The 17,356-nt window shown below is 43.8% G+C and overlaps 1 protein-coding gene across 2 annotated transcripts in view; it reads left to right on the top strand.

Annotated features, from left to right (window-relative positions):
- LOC138638718 (cytochrome P450 2K6-like) overlaps positions 1 to 17,356 on the top strand; it is a 101,055-nt gene that overhangs the window by 54,604 nt on the left and 29,095 nt on the right. Inside the window, exons 4-6 of one of the 2 annotated variants that reach the window (XM_069728241.1) lie at positions 10,530 to 10,679; positions 11,659 to 11,819; positions 12,375 to 12,551. In XM_069728241.1, coding sequence (XP_069584342.1) covers positions 10,530 to 10,679; positions 11,659 to 11,819; positions 12,375 to 12,551 — 488 coding nt within the window. The remainder of the gene's footprint in view (positions 1 to 10,529; positions 10,680 to 11,658; positions 11,820 to 12,374; positions 12,552 to 17,356) is intronic. The other variant, XM_069728243.1, reaches the window with a different exon arrangement.

Genomic DNA, 17,356 nt, shown 5'->3' with positions numbered 1-17,356 from the left:
GGGAAACCCTGATTGACATAGGGCCCACAATCCTTAGTGTCAGGATGGTGCATTCCATCCCAAGTTCGGAATGGGTCTTGGCTTCCACTATGTTAACCCAGTGTCCCGTCAGTGAGATATACCATCCCTGCCCCAAGCACTTGTCCATGTGCCTGTGGTTAGGTGGATTTCCCATTAACAGCATCGTTGAGGGCACGCGTAATGTTATGGGACACGTGTTTGTGTAATCTTGGGATAGCACATTGGGAGAAATAATGGTGGCTGGGGGCCGAGTACCTTGGGAGGGCCACCGCCATCAGGTTGCAGAAAGCTTCCATCTCCACAAGACTAAAGGGCAACATTTTGAGCGCAAGCAGATGAGAAATGTGTGAATGTAGTACTGTGGCCATTGGCTGCATATTTACGCTTGCGTTCCAACGACTGGGGTATGTTCAACTGAACACTGCGCTGGGAAAAGGATGTGGACATGCTTGATGATGGTGGTTGTTGAGTGTGTGCAACGACATGTGCAGGACAGGAGGCATCATCACAGGCACCATGGACAGGGGATTGGCTTCCGCACACAACAGCAGAAGAAGCAGTGATGTCACCCTCAGGCAGTGTTCCACCGGTATTCACGGTGGAAAATGAAATGCTAGGGGAAATCCCAAGAAACAATGAAAACCCTATATTAAGGGTCACCAATCTAACCCAAGAAGAGGTGCGAAACCGGCTAAATAAGATTAAAATAGATAAATCTCCGGGTCCGGATGGCATACACCCACGAGTACTAAGAGAACTAAGTAATGTAATAGATAAACCATTATTTCTTATTTTTAGTGACTCTATAGCGACAGGGTCTGTTCCGCAGGACTGGCGCATAGCAAATGTGGTGCCAATATTCAAAAAGGGCTCTAAAAGTGAACCTGGAAATTATAGGCCAGTAAGTCTAACCTCTATTGTTGGTAAAATATTTGAAGGGTTTCTGAGGGATGTTATTCTGGATTATCTCAATGAGAATAATTGTTTAACTCCATATCAGCATGGGTTTATGAGAAATCGCTCCTGTCAAACCAATCTAATCAGTTTTTATGAAGAGGTAAGCTATAGACTGGACCACGGTGAGTCATTGGTATATCTCGATTTTTCCAAAGCGTTTGATACCGTGCCGCACAAGAGGTTGGTACACAAAATGAGAATGCTTGGTCTGGGGGAAAATGTGTGTAAATGGGTTAGTAACTGGCTTAGTGATAGAAAGCAGAGGGTGGTTATAAATGGTATAGTCTCTAACTGGGTCGCTGTGACCAGTGGGGTACCGCAGGGGTCAGTATTGGGACCTGTTCTCTTCAACATATTCATTAATGATCTGGTAGAAGGTTTACACAGTAAAATATCGATATTTGCAGATGATACAAAACTATGTAAAGCAGTTAATACAAGAGAAGATAGTATTCTGCTACAGATGGATCTGGATAAGTTGGAAACTTGGGCTGAAAGGTGGCAGATGAGGTTTAACAATGATAAATGTAAGGTTATACACATGGGAAGAGGGAATCAATATCACCATTACACACTGAACGGGAAACCACTGGGTAAATCTGACAGGGAGAAGGACTTGGGGATCCTAGTTAATGATAAACTTACCTGGAGCAGCCAGTGCCAGGCAGCAGCTGCCAAGGCAAACAGGATTATGGGGTGCATTAAAAGAGGTCTGGATACACATGATGAGAGCATTATACTGCCTCTGTACAAATCCCTAGTTAGACCGCACATGGAGTACTGTGTCCAGTTTTGGGCACCGGTGCTCAGGAAGGATATAATGGAACTAGAGAGAGTACAAAGGAGGGCAACAAAATTAATAAAGGGGATGGGAGAACTACAATACCCAGATAGATTAGCGAAATTAGGATTATTTAGTCTAGAAAAAAGACGACTGAGGGGCGATCTAATAACCATGTATAAGTATATAAGGGGACAATACAAATATCTCGCTGAGGATCTGTTTATACCAAGGAAGGTGACGGGCACAAGGGGGCATTCTTTGCGTCTGGAGGAGAGAAGGTTTTTCCACCAACATAGAAGAGGATTCTTTACTGTTAGGGCAGTGAGAATCTGGAATTGCTTGCCTGAGGAGGTGGTGATGGCGAACTCAGTCGAGGGGTTCAAGAGAGGCCTGGATGTCTTCCTGGAGCAGAACAATATTGTATCATACAATTATTAGGTTCTGTAGAAGGACGTAGATCTGGGTATTTATTATGATGGAATATAGGCTGAACTGGATGGACAAATGTCTTTTTTCGGCCTTACTAACTATGTTACTATGTTACTATGTTACAGTGTTCCTGGACCCTGAAGTTCAGCGCACAAAGTTGGGTGATTTGCTGCCATGTGCCTGATCATGCTGGTGCTGGTCAGGATGGTAATTTTGCTACTTCTGCTGATGCGGGCATGACAGGTGGTGCAAATGGCCTGTTTGGAGTTATCGGCAGAGTCTTTAAAAAACAACCAGACTCGGGAAGACCTAACACTTGTGCTGTCAACTTCCGTCGTGTTGGTGTTACGAGGAACGGTTGCCCGCCTTCTGTCTGCAGCCACCACACTGCTTCTTCCTGCTTGTTGGGGTGCTACGCCTCCCTTCCCGTTTGCTGCTGTCCTTGCTCTGCATGTCCTCCTGCCAGGTTGGGTCAGTTACTATATCATCCGCCACCTCATCTTTCACTTCCACACCTTGGTCCTCCTCCTGACTTTCTGGCAATTGTGTCTTATCATCGTCCACCTCTTGTGACACATTCCCACCATCGCCTTTGTGTGACCGTGGCTGCTCAAATATTTGGGCAATGCTACATGCTCATCTTGCCCCACTTCAAGTGGAGAGGACAAGAGGTCCAAATCTTTAAATGGAAAAGTGGACAGCTCTTCGGAGTGTGCAAATGTAAGATCAGTTGTCTCTGGGCACTTGGCATGGTGGGAGACAGGAGGATCAGGGTGAGGAATATGTGGTCCAGACTCACGGCTACTACTCAGACTTGACCGTGTGGAAGACAGGGTGGTTGTGGCAAAGTGACTGGAAGCATTTTCCGCTATGCAACCAACAACCTTTTGACACTGCTCTGGGATTAATAGTGGTGTTGTGTGGTGCCTTAGCAATTTGGACAAGAATGTCGGGCGAGAAGATGTGGGTGTTTGTTGTGGCACAATTTTAGGTGGCCCATGGCCTCGGCCTCTGTATGCACAATCACCATCAAGTCCACTTCTCCATCCCTTGCCACGTGCCTTGCCAATTTAAATGGACTGCAATATTTTCCACATTCACTACAAATGGCTGAATCTGGAGCTGTCATTATCCAGTCTGGGTTTTGGGCACTGAATGCCCTTTTCCCGGTCAGATCATGTTAAGGGTTAACTTTACCTTGCCTCATTTTGGATTCAGGTTTGTTATTTCTTCCTGCTGGGTCCAGCAGGCCATGTCAGTTATATTTTCTGCCTACGGCATAAGTATCTGACTCTGGTAGTACCCTGATTTCCCTTCCTACTGTTGTTGACTTTGCACATGTCTGTTATCTCACACACCCTCGTCCCAACTCAGTGTGTCCCTGTCATGTTTAGAACTCCTGGTTTTTTGACTCAGCTTGGATCCTGACCTGCTGTTTGTCTCTTGTCTTTGGCATACCTGCTCTTGACCGGTACTGTCACGGGGCAGAAATAGGAAAACAGGAGATGAGGAATCTGGACCCCTGGACTGCCCCTCAGGCTAGGGGAAGCCCTGTCTTTCGTTAACTTGGGGGTACCCTTGAAGGTAAGGAGGCCCAAGTAACCGACCTGTCCCTGTCTCCTGTTAAACCCTGAACTAAACCCCCACCCCAGGGGGTGAACAGTGTAAACAGCACCACAAAGCAAATAAACAATATGAGAGTGAGGGGAACATGATACCAAAAGGTGAATGCACAAACTACAAAGAAACAATAACACCACACCTGCTCCACTGTCCACAAGCACCAGTATACACTCAGTTACCCCGCCAACCACTACTCCAACTGACAGGTTACACTGACGAGAAGATATGGAGGAAATATACACTCCCTGGTCGCCTCCCTCCACACGACCACGGGAATGCGGCTTCTTAGATGGTACAGGTTTTTTGGCCCGAGCTGGGCAGACACAGAAAAAATGACCAGTCTGCCCACAGTAAAAACATGCCCCCACACCACGGCGAACTGCAGGCAACCCCGTTTGAGAAACAACTCCTCCCACCTGCATGGGTTCATCCACCTGCTCAGGTGTATCCCCCTCCCAAGCAAGGACTACCGGAGACACATTAGATGTATGTCTCTCCCTCAAGCGTCTACGTACCCGGATGACAAGGGACATGGTGGCCTCCAATGACCTGGGGGTGGCATACTGCACAAGAGCATCCTGCAACCTTAGAGACAGACCCTGCCTAAAATGGCTCCTAAGGGCAGGGTCATTCCACTGTGTTGTCAGTGGCCCATCTCCTAAACTCCGAGCAGTAATCCTCAGCCGGCCGAGCCCCCTGCTTGATTTTACGCAGTCAGGATTCTGCCAGGGAGACGCCATCAGGGTCCCCATACACAAGCACCAAGGCCGCAAAGAACTCATCCACCGACCGTAAAGATGGAGAACCGGCCGGCAGGGAGAAAGCCCAGGATTGGGGATCACCCTCAAGAAGGGAGGTTATAATCCCCACACACTGTTCCTCACTCCCCAGTGAACGAGGGCAGAGCCTGAAGTATAGTTTAGAGGCTTCCTGAAACACCAAAAATGGTGAACCTGTCAGGGATAGATATCTTGGGCTCTGGCTGAGCATGTACCTGGGCCGAAGCCCAAAACCCCACCAACTGCTGCAGCTGCTGCACCACCTCACCACTAAGCACCTTAAACTCATCAGTGAGGGTCTGAAGCAGTTGGGCAAAGTCCTGCATTTGAGCCATAGCTCACCAGAAAAAAAAAATGGGAGGGTTGGTTATAATGTCACAGGGCAGAAATAGGAAAACAGGAGATGAGGAATCAGGCTAGGGGAAGCCCTGTCTTTCCTTAACTTGGGGGTACCCTTGAAGTTAGGGAGTCCCAAGTCACCGACCTGTCCCTGTCTCCTGTTAAACCCTGAACTAAACCCCCAACCCCCACCCCAGGGGGTGAAAAGTGTAAACAGCACCACAAAGCAAATAAACAATATGAGAGTGAGGGGAACACGATACCAAAAGGTGAATGCACAAACTACAAAGAAACAATAACACCACACTTAGCTTTCTCTGCTGCAACATACCGCACAGCAGAGCAAGGCACCTGGAATGAGTATTCAGCTGTAGCTGCACCAGGTGACCTTTTAAAGGAAGGTGGGAGTGGTCACAAACATCAGCAGACCCAGCAGCAATGCAATAACACAAGTGGCCACCGGGGGGAAGGGGGGGAAAACTGCATTAACCCCCAATGACCAGAAAGGAAAAAAAGTTTAAATCAGAGGGAAACCAGATCTGCCACAGATCCAAACATGGTTCGTAACAGGTACTGACCCATTTGGCTTGCTTCTGACTCAGTGTTTATTTATTCCTTTCGTACTGCGCTACAGACTAATATCGACTCAGCTTGTTTCATTATTCTGCTGTCACCTGCAGGTCTGCTCTGGAAGTGTGCAGTCCTCCCTCCACTCTATTGCCATCTAGTGGAGCTTGCATCTACCTGCTTAGCAGCAGCATGACAGGAGCGAACGTTTATGTGATCTGTGTGCGGCAAAACCACACACTGGCCTGTAGGTAATAATTTTTTTTCAGCAAACTGGTGTCAATAACTAGGCTAAGATACAGGAAAAAAAATTGGAATGGGAGGCCTCAAATGCCACAATTTGATAGATGAGGCATGTGATGGAGATACTACACAGTAAAATATGTGGCCTTTATTTTTTATTTTTTTACAGGAAAATAGTTTCAAGAACTAGGGTAACACACAGCAAAAACAGTAGAATGTAGGCCTGAAATACCACAACTTTTAGCGCACAGATACTGTAGCAGAGTCGTGTGACGGAAATACCACACTGTAAAATATGTGGCCTGTATTTTTATTTTTTTGCAGAAAAATAGTTTCAAGAACTAGGGTAACACACAGCAGAAACAGTTCAGTAGGCTGGAAAGGCCACAATTTGTAGCCAACAGATAGATGATGTCTGTGTCGGAGATACCACACTGTAAAATATGTGGCCTGTATTTTTATTTTTTTTTACACAAAAATAGTGTCACTAACTTGGGTAGTACACAGCAGAAACAGTTCAATGTAGGCCTGAAATGCCACAATTTGTAGCCCACAGATCGATGAGGCGTGTGATGGAGATACCACACTTTCAAATATCTTTCCTGTATTTATTTTGGCCAGTAAAAATGTGTCAATAAGTAGGCTAAGGCTTGGTTCACATTGCGCTATGGCTCTACGTTTAACGGACTACGTTACACCGCGACATAACGCGGTGTAACGTAGTCCGTTAACGCCACCATAGACTGCAATGTCGGACGCATCTCTAGCGCATGCCCACACTGGGCGTGCGCTAGCGATGTGCCGTCATTTGAGTGACGGTTCCCGAGATGCGGGCTGCAGCGTTTTTGGGTCCGTCACTGCTAGCGCACTTGCATTAGTGCAGTCCATTTAACAGATATGTTGAACGGACTGCACTAACATAGTGTGAACCTAGCATAACACACAACAAAAACCATTCCATGGAGGTCTGAAATTGAACAATTTTAAACTCAATGATATGTGATCCATGTGGCGGACGAACCCCAGTGGAAAATATCTGTCCTGTAGCTAAATATTATTTTGGCAGCTAAATATTTTTTTGGCAGCAAATTGGTGTCAATAAATTGTATAAGACACGCCAAAAGTTTTTACAGTAGTACAAAAATGGCAGAATTTACTGCACACTCAGATGTGATTGCTGGGATGGGCAAACCCAAATAGCTGTATTTTCACGCTGTGCTATGAAAAGGATCTGGCTGTTTTCTGCAATGTCAACAAGAAAATGGAGAAAAAAAACGTGTGCTCTGGATTGCTTTTGAATAAAAAAATCAGGATTAAGATGTCAAAAAATTACTCCTGGCCACTGATACCTGGTGCTATGTATATATGGTCAATATCTGTAATAGGCAGCAGCAGCAGACAGTAATGGAGTGGACCCTCTTGCTGTATGCAGTAGGTGTGGTAAATTGGCACTCGGGACAGGACTCATAATACCTCTGGAACTCGGCATAAGAACCTCTGTTGTATTCATATTTGGGTTTTTTTTACCCCCAAGTGTCCACCCAGGATGTGTGTGTGTCATCTCTAGCACGGCCCGATAGTACGACTGCGGCACCACCAGCATTTCTATCAATTCATCTCGGATTTTATCAACCCTATACACTAAGTCTTGGTTGACAGCCATGTGGGGAAAAAATATTTCTGCACCCAGGTGCTGAGCCACCCAATTTATTTCTACCACCCTTTCTCGTGCCCATACCAGGGTGGTATCCTGAAGCTGATCTGTCCCAAATGTACAAGGGAACACTTCCAACTCGGGGATCATCGGGGTCTCCTCGACCTCTCTAGCCAATGCCTCTAGGGGGAAACTATCAGGGTTACACTCTGTCCCTAGGTTGACAACCCCTAAGGCAGTTATCCCTGACTTGGGATCTTCGGGTTCTGCACCCGGAATAACCTTTACCATGGGAGGGTTAACCCTGTGCTCCTACAGGGACAAGAACAGGGGCAAGTCTCTTCCCAACACAGTCCCATATGGAAGAGTCTTTACCATTCCCACCACATGTCTTATTTCTCCACATGAGGTGGAAAACGTAACCTCAGCAGACGGGTACTCTCAGAGTTCCCCATGTGTGCAAACTACCCCCACTTTTCGACCATTGGGGTGGTCTCCGGCAACTAGTGACCCATGGACCAGAGTAACTAAGCTCCCTGAGTCCAAGAGAGCCTCCATCTGGTACCCGTTGACGAGTACCTGGCACAGTTGGGGTTCACTACATGCATTGCCTGTAGTTACGGTACAGACTGACTGGGCAAACATAGAAACTCTACGCATAAACCCGCAGTCCATAGGTTCAGCTTGGCATCGCCAGCACCTAATATTGGAGGCACCGCTAGTCTTTGAGATCCCAGTTTGGGTGAAACTGATCTCCTGCCACACTCACTCTGGAGTAGCCCCTCAGTATAGAATCGGGGCTGACTGTCCCCAGCAAGGGAACGCGACCCTTTCCCCGACTCTGGGGCTTCGGGGTCCGGCATTCTACTAATGCTATAGCTCTGCTACTCACTACTCACTAGTAATGTAGGAGACCATGTCCTGCTAGAAACCAGTGTAGTGCAGCAGTGTTCAGGAAAAGTTCTATGTAAACGTATTTTAATGTTCAAACCTCACAAAATAAAGAGCACATGGTATCTTCCAGATCACATCTGGGGCGTCAAAACAGTCCGTAACCGAGATCTGTTGCCATGGGTGACTGCACCACCATGTCACTCTAAAGCCTGCTAGGCATTCTCTTCTCTTGGCTCTGTGTAACCTCACACACACTGGCTGTTGCAGAGTCACCTGCTCTTCCGCTTTCAAACAAACGCTGACACACCCAACCCTTTACTGCAGGGTTTTTAAATGGAATCTGTGGCCATGGGCCACTTGTAAGACCCAGCCTGGAGGGATCGAACCGCACTACAACCATCCTGTACTTTGCTCCAAAAATAAAAGCCCATGCTAGATTTTTTAAATAGCTTGTCCAAGAGCACACTTACTTTTAGTCTGCATTGCAGCCACAGCTACAGCTCTGGCAAAAATTAAGAGACCACATCCAAATGTTCAGTTTGTTTGATTTTTCTCTTTATAGGTATATTTTTGAGTAAAATGTAAATTGTTCTTTTAGTCTACAAACTTCTGACAACATGTCTCCGAATTTCTAAGCAATACATTTTATTTGTTATTTCTGAAAAGGAGAAATTGTGAAAATTTAAAAAAAGCCCAGTGCTTTCAGACCTCAAATAATGCAAAGAAAACAAGTTCATAATCATTTAGAAACAACAATACTAATGTTTTTACTCAGGAAGAGTTCAGAAATCAATATTTTGTGGAATAACCATGATTTTTAAAAACAGCTTTCATTCATCTTGGCTTGCTTTCCACCTGTCTTTCACACTGCTTCTGGTGCCAAAATTGAAGCGGTTCTTTGTTTGATGGCTTGTGACTATCCATCATCCTCTTGATTACATTCCAGAGGTGTTCAATGGGGTTCACGTCTGGAGTATGGGCTGCCCATGACAGGGTTTTGGTGTGGTGGTCTTCTATGCACATCCTGGGGCATATATAGCAACCCTCGCATATAATACCTGTCACTGCCTCACACCAGGAAGTAAGGAAAATAAGGAGACTGCATTGCTCTTTGCTGCTCAAGAGTTGAATTGAGAATACCCCTTTAAACAATAGGTCATTTTCTGACCGTTGCTTATTTTTACATGCCAATGCAATATTTCTGGTTAAAATTCCAGTGATTTCATTCACATACTGTATACTAAGATAATTTCATGTCCAACATCTTAAAAACGACTATTTTCTTGAGATGGAATATAAAGTGTGTGCTTAAAGTCATGGTGCACTTTTGATCAGTCACTGGAAAGCAACAAAAAAGCAATAGAAATGTTAAATCTGCTCCAAATAAAAGAAAAACTCTCCCAGTTTCATACCTATTCATTGTAGTTTTGATGTGCACTACCTTTGTTGCCCTACACACAGCATAAGCTTGTGGTTGCATGATGTCAGTCACAGACCTGGCAGTGTATTAATCAGAGTTCAGTTTCTCAAGGGTTAATCTGACTGGGGGCTCAGCAACAGCTTAAATGAGTTTGTGTTGTTTGATTGGTTTTTGTTATATTTCCTCATGAACAGGTCTGATATGATTGGGCCAGAGAAAGGGCTCCAAAATGTAAACTATAAAAGTGCACCATGACTTTACGGACACACTGTGTTTTAGTTTAAAAATGTATCATGTAATCAAAGACTATTGAGTCCATGGAGGGTACATTATAGAAACCCTCACTGCCCCACATAACTTCAGTGGCCATTTCTTCAAAAATGACTCATCCAGAGGTAATATATATATATATATATATATATATATATATATATATATATCTTTGTACCGTGTTAGCCAGTAGATAGAAAAATATTTAGAGAGTCCTCAGTGGCTGATACCTTTTAATGGCTAACTGAAAAGATGGTAACAAATAGTCTACATGCCTGATGAAGAGACCTGTGTAGTCTCGAAAGCTTGCAATTTGTTACCATCTTTTCAGTTAGCCATTAAAAAGTATCAACCACTGAGGACTCTCAATTCTAAATATTTTTCATCCAGAGGTGACGTTTGATTGCTAATAATAATATTTTTCAATTCAGGAGAATTTTGACTCTTCCACTATTTGGTGCTATGAATTAGCCACTGAAAAATAAATGTTGGTAGCCATCTTGTATGTCTAATATCTTTCTCTCTCTATGAAACATGTACCATTCCCAGGAGTTATATTTACCAACTATGAAAACTGGAAAGTGATGAGACGATTTACTTTATCAACACTTCGAGATTTTGGAATGGGGAAGCAAGCCATTGAAAACAAGATTTCTGAAGAAAGTGATTTTCTAGTAACGAAATTCAGATCTTACAAAGGTTAGTGAATGCTTCCATTGTACCAAACTGTTGTATTCATGGGCGAAAATTATAAATGCTATAATTTTTGGTGGTAGGCTATGCTGGACTTGGATAATTCTGAAGGTCTGAGCTCCAGTTGAGATCCATCCTTGACTTATTTTTTCTTGGTTACCAATATATTACCTACATCAATTATTACACACATTTATAAAAAAGACTCTTGAATAATCAGAAAAGTCATAACACCCCCAGGTGCACAGGGTTTGTTCTAGTCACTTGTGTTTTCTACTGCTAGACTTCAAGTGTCCTGTTATGGCTGGACATCATCCATTTTATAATCCCTTCTTCCATCTTCTATGTAGCCTATGAGTATATTTTATACTTGTAAAATAAGAAAATGTCTCTAATTATTTAGGGATCTAGCAACTTGATAGAAATGCTCTAGATGGAATCACGCTCAAGACCATATACTGTTTAGTAACAGAGTGGTTAGCACCATTACCATGATAAGAGCCATCTCTGCTCCCCAATCGGGTCCTCTTCTGCTTTGGGTGCCACCATGCTATGTCCTGATGCTGTAATTATTATACAGTATATGGGTCTGAACAACGCATCATTTTGCAAGATCCATGACTGTTTGATCTCCTCTGGTGCTAACGAGAATCTGGTAGCAAGGAGGAAAAGAGTTGAAGACTGAAAAGAGCAATGGCCAATCAAAATTTTTTCGGAGGCTGCATGGTCAACCATTTGCTCTCTCTTGGTTCCTACTCTATGTGTTAGAACAGGAATGCGTTAATACACTGAGATTCACACACAGAGTTGAAGGACAGCAAGATCTGTAACCATTCAACTTTTTTAGATGGCTATATGGTCAGCCATTCGCTATATTATGTGCTCTTACTCTATACATTAGAGCACAACGTTTCGAATACATTGAGATTCATAGACTTTAATGCTGTAATTTCTTATGGCCCTTATCTAATAATTGTATTTCCAGGCGAACCCTTCGATAACATCTTGATTATAAATGCTGCTGTAGCCAACATAATTGTTTCCATCTTATTGAGTAATCGATTTGATTATGAAGATCCCACACTTCTGAAGCTGTTGAAGATTGTTAATGAAAATATCCAATTACTTGGAACCCAAAAAGCTATGGTGAGCAACAAAATACCTGTAGATGGAGGAAGGAGACATATCTTCTGGCAGTAACATGTCTCCTTTGGAAATAGCAGATCAGCCATGCTGAAATCCAACATACCCCTTCTTTCCCCAACATATGTCATTGACAGAGAGTTGGAACACTCCAAACATATAAATTAATTGGTCAGTCCTTCTATCAGTAAAACGTGTAGCTGACTGTCCTGTGATGTGCAAGAACATATTATGACCCACACAGATCATCATTAAAAAAAAAAAAAAAAAAAGTGCGCTAGTGCTCGTTAGAGCACTATATCCACCTAGAAGCAATTTTCTGGGATTACTACCTAGAAGATCGCAGGGGACACTGAACCCTAATCTGATATTGTTAGCCTCTTTAACGGACTACTGTTTAACTCACACAGGACTTTTGGATTAGTTAGAGTTCTAGCGGTCTAATCCCCATCATTCATACAATTTCCATCCCATTCAGTATACATATGACAAGTGTTGTTTGTAGGATTAACCCTTTAATTTGCAGGACTACACATCTATTCTTTGTATACGCTGCAGCTGTTTAACGCATTTCCATCTGTGATGCGCTGGTGTTCAAGTCTGCAAGAAACAGTCACCAGGAATGTGGGTGAAATGCATGCGTTCATTCAAGAGACCTTCACCAACCAAAGGAAAGAACTGGATGTAAATGACCAGAGGAATCTTATCGACTCCTTCCTGGTGAAACAACGAGAGGTACTAGAACACGAACTGATACTACATGGCAGAGCTGAGTTTGTTATCTGGCATAACCAATTATCATGTATCTTTTCTTCCCTGTATTCACTTTCTCAAGTTTATATATATATATATATATATATATATATATTTATATATATATACCGTATATACTCGAGTATAAGCCGAGATTTTCAGCCCCAAAAAATGGGCTGAAAGGGCCCCTCTTGGCTTATACTCGAGTCATGGAAGGCAGAGGGGTCGGCGGGTGAGGGGAAGCGACGCCTGTCAAATACTCACCTGCTCCCGGCGCTCCTGACGCGGTCCCCGCATGTCCCACAGTCTCTAGGAGGGGCAGCTTCTTCCCCTGTTCAGCGGTCACTGGTACCGCTCATTAAAGTTATGAATATGGACTCCACTCCCATAGGGGTGGAGCCGCATATTCATTACTGTAATGAGCGGTGCCACGTGACCGCTCACTACGGGATGAAGCTGCCGCTCCCGGAGATGTGGGACATGCAGGGACCGCGTCAGGAGTGCCGGGAGCAGGTGATTATGTCATATTCACCTTTCCCCGTTCTACCGCCGCCCTGTCTTCCACGTCCTCTGCAATGACTGTTCAGGTCAGAGGGCCCAATGACGTATTAGTGTGTGCTCCGCCCTCTGCCTGAACAGTCAGTGCAGAGAGACGGGATGCTGAGGAGCAGCGGGCAGCGACGAGAGGTGAGTATGTCATTTTTTTTTTTTTTAGTGCAGCAGCAGCATTACATGTGGCACAATGCTATATGGAGCATCTATGGGGCCATAAAGAACTGCATGGAGCATTATATGGGGCATCTATGGGGCCAAAACTGCATGGAGCATTATATGGGGCATCTATGGGGCCAAAACTGCATGGAGCATTATATGGGGCATCTATAGGGCCAAAACTGCATGGAGCATTATATGGGGCATCTATGGGGCCAAAACTGCATGGAGCATTATATGGGGCATCTAATAGGCCATAAAGAACTGCATGGAGCATTATATGGGGCATCTATGGGGCCATAACTGCATGGAGCATTATATGGAGCATCTATGGGGCCATAAAGAACTGCATGAAGCATTATATAGGGCATCTATGGGGCAATAAAGAACTGCATGGGGCATCTATGGGGCCATAAAGAACTGCATGGAGCATTATATGGGGCATCTATGGGGCCATAAAGAACTGCATGGAGCATTATACAGTGGGGCAAAAAAGTATTTAGTCAGTCAGCAATAGTGCAAGTTCCACCACTTAAAAAGATGAGAGATGCCTGTAATTTACATCATAGGTAGACCTCAACTATGGGAGACAAACTGAGAAAAAAAAATCCAGAAAATCACATTGTCTGTTTTTTTAACATTTTATTTGCATATTATGGTGGAAAATAAGTATTTGGTCAGAAACAAAATTTCAACTCAATACTTTGTAATATATCCTTTGTTGGCAATGACAGAGGTCAAACGTTTTCTGTAAGTCTTCACAAGGTTGCCACACACTGTTGTTGGTATGTTGGCCCATTCCTCCATGCAGATCTCCTCTAGAGCAGTGATGTTTTTGGCTTTTCGCTTGGCAACACGGACTTTCAACTCCCTCCAAAGGTTTTCTATAGGGTTGAGATCTGGAGACTGGCTAGGCCACTCCAGGACCTTGAAATGCTTCTTATGAAGCCACTCCTTCGTTGCCCTGGCGGTGTGCTTTGGATCATTGTCATGTTGAAAGACCCAGCCACGTTTCATCTTCAATGCCCTTGCTGATGGAAGGAGGTTTGCACTCAAAATCTCACGATACATGGCCCCATTCATTCTTTCATGTACCCGGATCAGTCGTCCTGGCCCCTTTGCAGAGAAACAGCCCCAAAGCATGATGTTTCCACCACCATGCTTTACAGTAGGTATGGTGTTTGATGGATGCAACTCAGTATTCTTTTTCCTCCAAACACGACAAGTTGTGTTTCTACCAAACAGTTCCAGTTTGGTTTCATCAGACCATAGGACATTCTCCCAAAACTCCTCTGGATCATCCAAATGCTCTCTAGCAAACTTCAGACGGGCCCGGACATGTACTGGCTTAAGCAGTGGGACACGTCTGGCACTGCAGGATCTGAGTCCATGGTGGCGTAGTGTGTTACTTATGGTAGGCCTTGTTACATTGGTCCCAGCTCTCTGCAGTTCATTCACTAGGTCCCCCCACGTGGTTCTGGGATTATTGCTCACCGTTCTTGTGATCATTCTGACCCCACAGAGTGGGATTTTGCGTGGAGCCCCAGATCGAGGGAGATTATCAGTGGTCTTGTATGTCTTCCATTTTCTAATTATTGCTCCCACTGTTGATTTCTTCACTCCAAGCTGGTTGTCTATTGCAGATTCAGTCTTCCCAGCCTGGTGCAGGGCTACAATTTTGTTTCTGGTGTCCTTTGACAGCTCTTTGGTCTTCACCATAGTGGAGTTTGGAGTCAGACTGTTTGAGGGTGTGCACAGGTGTCTTTTTATACTGATAACAAGTTTAAACAGGTGCCATTACTACAGGTAATGAGTGGAGGAAAGAGGAGACTCTTAAAGAAGAAGTTACAGGTCTGTGAGAGCCAGAAATCTTGATTGTTTGTTTCTGACCAAATACTTATTTTCCACCATAATATGCAAAAAAAATGATAAAAAAAACAGACAATGTGATTTTCTGGATTTTTTTTTCTCAGTTTGTCTCCCATAGTTGAGGTCTACCTATGATGTAAATTACAGACGCCTCTCATCTTTTTAAGTGGTGGAACTTGCACTATTGCTGACTGACTAAATACTTTTTTTCCCCACTGAACTGCATGGAGCATTATATGGGGCACCTATGGGGCCATAAAGAACTGCATGGAGCATTATATGGGGCATCTATGGGGCCATAAAGAACTGCATGGAGCATTATATGGAGCATCTATGGGGCCATAAAGAACTGCATGGAGCATTATATCGGGCATTTATGGGGCCATAAACAACTGCATGGAGCATTATATGGGGCAATAAAGAACTGCATGGAGCATTATATGGGGCATCTATGGGGCCATAAAGAACTGCATGGAGCATTATATGGAGCATCTATGGGGCCATAAAGAACTGCATGGAGCATTATATGGGGCTTCTATGGGGCAATAAAGAACTGAATGGAGCATTATATGGGGCTCCTGATTCAATATGGATATTCAAAAACACTTAACCTACTGATGTCTCAATTAAATTTTACTTTTATTGGTATCTATTTTTATTTTTGACATTTACTGGCAGCTGCTGCATTTCCCACCCTAGGCTTATACTCGAGTCAATAAGTTTTCCCAGTTTTTTGTTGCAAAATTAGGGGGGTCGGCTAATACTCGGGTCGGCTTATACTCGAGTATATACGGTATATACATACATATATACATACATATGAAAAAGTTTGGGCACCCCTATTAATCTTAAGCTTAATGTTTTATAAAAATTGTTTTTTGCAACAGCTATTTCAGTTTCATATATCTAATAACTGTTGGACACAGTAATGTTTCAGCCTTGAAATGAGGTTTATTGTACTAACAGAAAATGTGCAATCTGCATTCAAACAAAATTTGACAGGTGCATAAGTATGGGCACCCTTATCATTTTCTTGTTTTAAATACTCCTACCTACTTTTTACTGACTTACTAAAGCACTTTTTTTGGTTTTCTAACCTTATTGAGCTTTGAACTTCATAGCCAGGTGTATGCAATCATGAGAAAAGCTACTTAAAGTGGCCACTTGCAAGTTGTTCTCCTGTTTGAATCTCCTCTGAAGAGTGGTATCATGGGCTCCTCAAAACAACTGTTTAATGATCTGAAAACAAAGATTATTCAACATAGTTGTTCAGGGGAAGGATATAAAAAGCTGTCTCAGAGATTTAACCTGTCAATTTCCACTGTGAGGAACATAGTAAGGAAATGGAAGAACACAGGTATAGTTCTTGTTAAGGCCAGAAGTGGCAGGCCAAGAAAAACATCAGAGAGGCAGAGAAGAAGAATGGTGAGATCAGTCAAGGACAATCCTCAGACCACCTCCAGAGAGCTGCAGCATCAACTTGCTGCAGATGGTGTCACTGTGCATCGGTCAACTATACAACGCACTTTGCACAAGGAGAAGCTGTATGGGAGAGTGATGCGAAAGAAGCCATTTCTTCAAGCACACCACAAACAAAGTCGGCTGAGGTATGCAAAAGCACATTTGGAGAAGCCAATTTCTTTTTGGAAGAAGGTCCTGAGGACTGATGAAACCAAGATAGAGTTGTTTGGTCATATAAAAAGGCGTTATGCATGGCGGCCAAAAAACACAGCATTCCAAGAAAAACACTTGCTACCCACAGTAAAATTTGGTGGAGGTTCCATCATGCTTTGGGGCTGTGTGGCCAATGCCGGAACCGGGAATCTTGTTAAAGTTGAGGGACGCATGGATTCCTCTCAGTATCAGCAGATTCTTGACAATAATGTTCATGAATCAGTGACAAAGTTGAAGTTGCGCAGGGGATGGATCTTTCAGCAAGACAATGATCCAAAACACCGCTCCAATTCTACTCAGGCATTCATGCAGAGGAACAATTACACTGTTCTGGAATGGCCATCCCAGTCCCCAGACCTAAATATCATTGAACATCTGTGGGATCATTTGAAGAGGGCTGTCCATGCTCGGCGACCATCAAACTTAACTGAACTGGAATTGTTTTGTAAAGAGAAATTGTCAAATATACCTTCATCCAGGAACTCATTAAAAGCTACAGGAAGCGACTAGAGGCTGTTATTTTTGCAAAAGGA

Source organism: Ranitomeya imitator, chromosome 5 (genome assembly GCF_032444005.1).
Source record: "Ranitomeya imitator isolate aRanImi1 chromosome 5, aRanImi1.pri, whole genome shotgun sequence".
Classification (NCBI taxonomy): Eukaryota; Metazoa; Chordata; class Amphibia; order Anura; family Dendrobatidae; genus Ranitomeya; species Ranitomeya imitator.
The sequence above is the reverse complement of the archived record's forward strand: the minus strand, read 5'-3'. Positions and strand labels throughout refer to the sequence as shown.